The sequence below is a fragment of the Chiloscyllium punctatum genome, unplaced genomic scaffold (genome assembly GCF_047496795.1).
Source record: "Chiloscyllium punctatum isolate Juve2018m unplaced genomic scaffold, sChiPun1.3 scaffold_556, whole genome shotgun sequence".
NCBI lineage: Eukaryota > Metazoa > Chordata > Chondrichthyes > Orectolobiformes > Hemiscylliidae > Chiloscyllium > Chiloscyllium punctatum.
In genome coordinates, this window is record NW_027310290.1 from 74,554 (window position 1) to 76,142 (window position 1,589).

Below are 1,589 nucleotides of genomic sequence, written 5' to 3' on the forward strand. Positions count from 1 at the left end.
TCAACAAGACAATTAGGGAGTGCTAATAATGCCCTTTTGCAGGACATTGACTTCTTATTTACCCGCGTTCTGCACGTCCCACCGGCGCCTAGTGAAGGACCACGCTTTTATTTAGAGCCATTGGCCCTGCATGACCGCAATGACGCACACACCGCCCTCTGGCCGAGTGGCGCAGCTCACCCACAGACCTTGTCATACTTTCCAACCCAACGGATCGCAGAAGGGGCGAGGCTGGCCCGGTGCTGAGGTCAACGCAGCCGGCTGACTCTTTCCCAGCCACACATTACACACACACACACACACACAAAGCAGCGAAGTTGGGGGGGGGGGGGGGGGGGGAGAATTCTCCACATCCCAACACAAAAATGACCAAAGGAGTCTTCTTCCCGATTCTCCTGGTCCAACTCTTGACTCTTTATGGTGAGTGGGAGGAAATTTGAAAAAACTCGACGGGAAAGTGGGAGCCCGACTCATCTCCACCTCCCCCCAACTCCCTCTCCCCCCTCACCCCCCTCCCACCACGCATCCAAAGGTGGAAAGGATTTCGATCATGCCCAGTGAGGATCTCCCCAGTCGCAGGGCTCATGTAGACGATAGTAAGGGGAAGGGTAACTGGAGTCACGGTAGACAATGAAGAGGCGCCTCTCCCAAATGGACAGTGATCGAAGGCGGTTCGCTCCCACCTCTCAATAATCTCTTTTAATGTCACTTTTATCTCTTCAGTTGCAGATTCCCAGCTCGCTGGGCCTCAGGGGCCCTTCGCCAAGACGGCAAAATTAGGCGAGACGGTCAAATTGGAGTGCCAGCTCAGCTATCCTGTGGAGCTGGTTATTAGCTATTTCTGGTACAAACAGACTGTGGGTGAAGCCCCAGTAGCAATAAACACCACCAACTGCAAGGAGTCCGATTGTAAATTTATTTCAAAAAAAGGTGACAGCGAGCGTGTGCTGCTATTGGAAATCCGTGATGTCCAGGTCAAGGACTCTGGGACCTACTACTGTGCTGATAGGGATGGCTATGCTCCTCTCCAGTTGGGACCCAAACTGCTTGTTGGAGGTAAGAGACACACCAAAATCAATCCTAACCGTCCACACAATTTTGATTTTCCGTTCATTTTTCGTTAACCCTGTCCGAATCTCTGTCCAGACAGTTCCACTGACAAGACGTCCGTCCTCGTCTTCCTCCCGCCGTCTGTCTCTGCCCAGTTGGACCCCGTCCCCTTGGTGTGTCTCGTCAGCGGAGTCTCTTCCAAGGAGATTGTCGTTTTCTGGAATATTTCCGGCGAGGTGACCCAGGGGGCGAGCGATGTCGGGACAAGGGAGCCGGACGGCACCTGGAACATCACGAGTCAGGTCATGGTGACGAGGGAACAGTGGACAAGCGGCGCTCTGTGTTCTTGTGTTGTTCAACTGGGAGAGAAGGTCCTGACAAAGAGTGTGTCCTTCACTGAACCGGCGGCAGCAAAGGCAGGTGAGTTATTGAGATGCCCAGTGAGCCTTTATAGACACCCCGGTTTCTAAAATCTCAGTCGCCAGTGAAATACCTCCATCAGTTAAAGGTTTAGCGATGGGTTTATGAATTAATGTGCG

General features: G+C 52.8%; 1 gene segment (V, D, J or C); it reads left to right on the forward strand.

The window, feature by feature from the left end:
• The first annotated feature begins 360 nt into the window (after positions 1 to 360).
• Positions 361 to 1,290, forward strand: LOC140473226 (T cell receptor alpha variable 1-2-like). The segment is given in 4 exon segments: positions 361 to 420; positions 724 to 1,056; positions 1,147 to 1,204; positions 1,287 to 1,290. Coding segments are annotated over 4 exon segments (450 nt in total).
• The last annotated feature ends 299 nt before the right edge of the window (positions 1,291 to 1,589 follow it).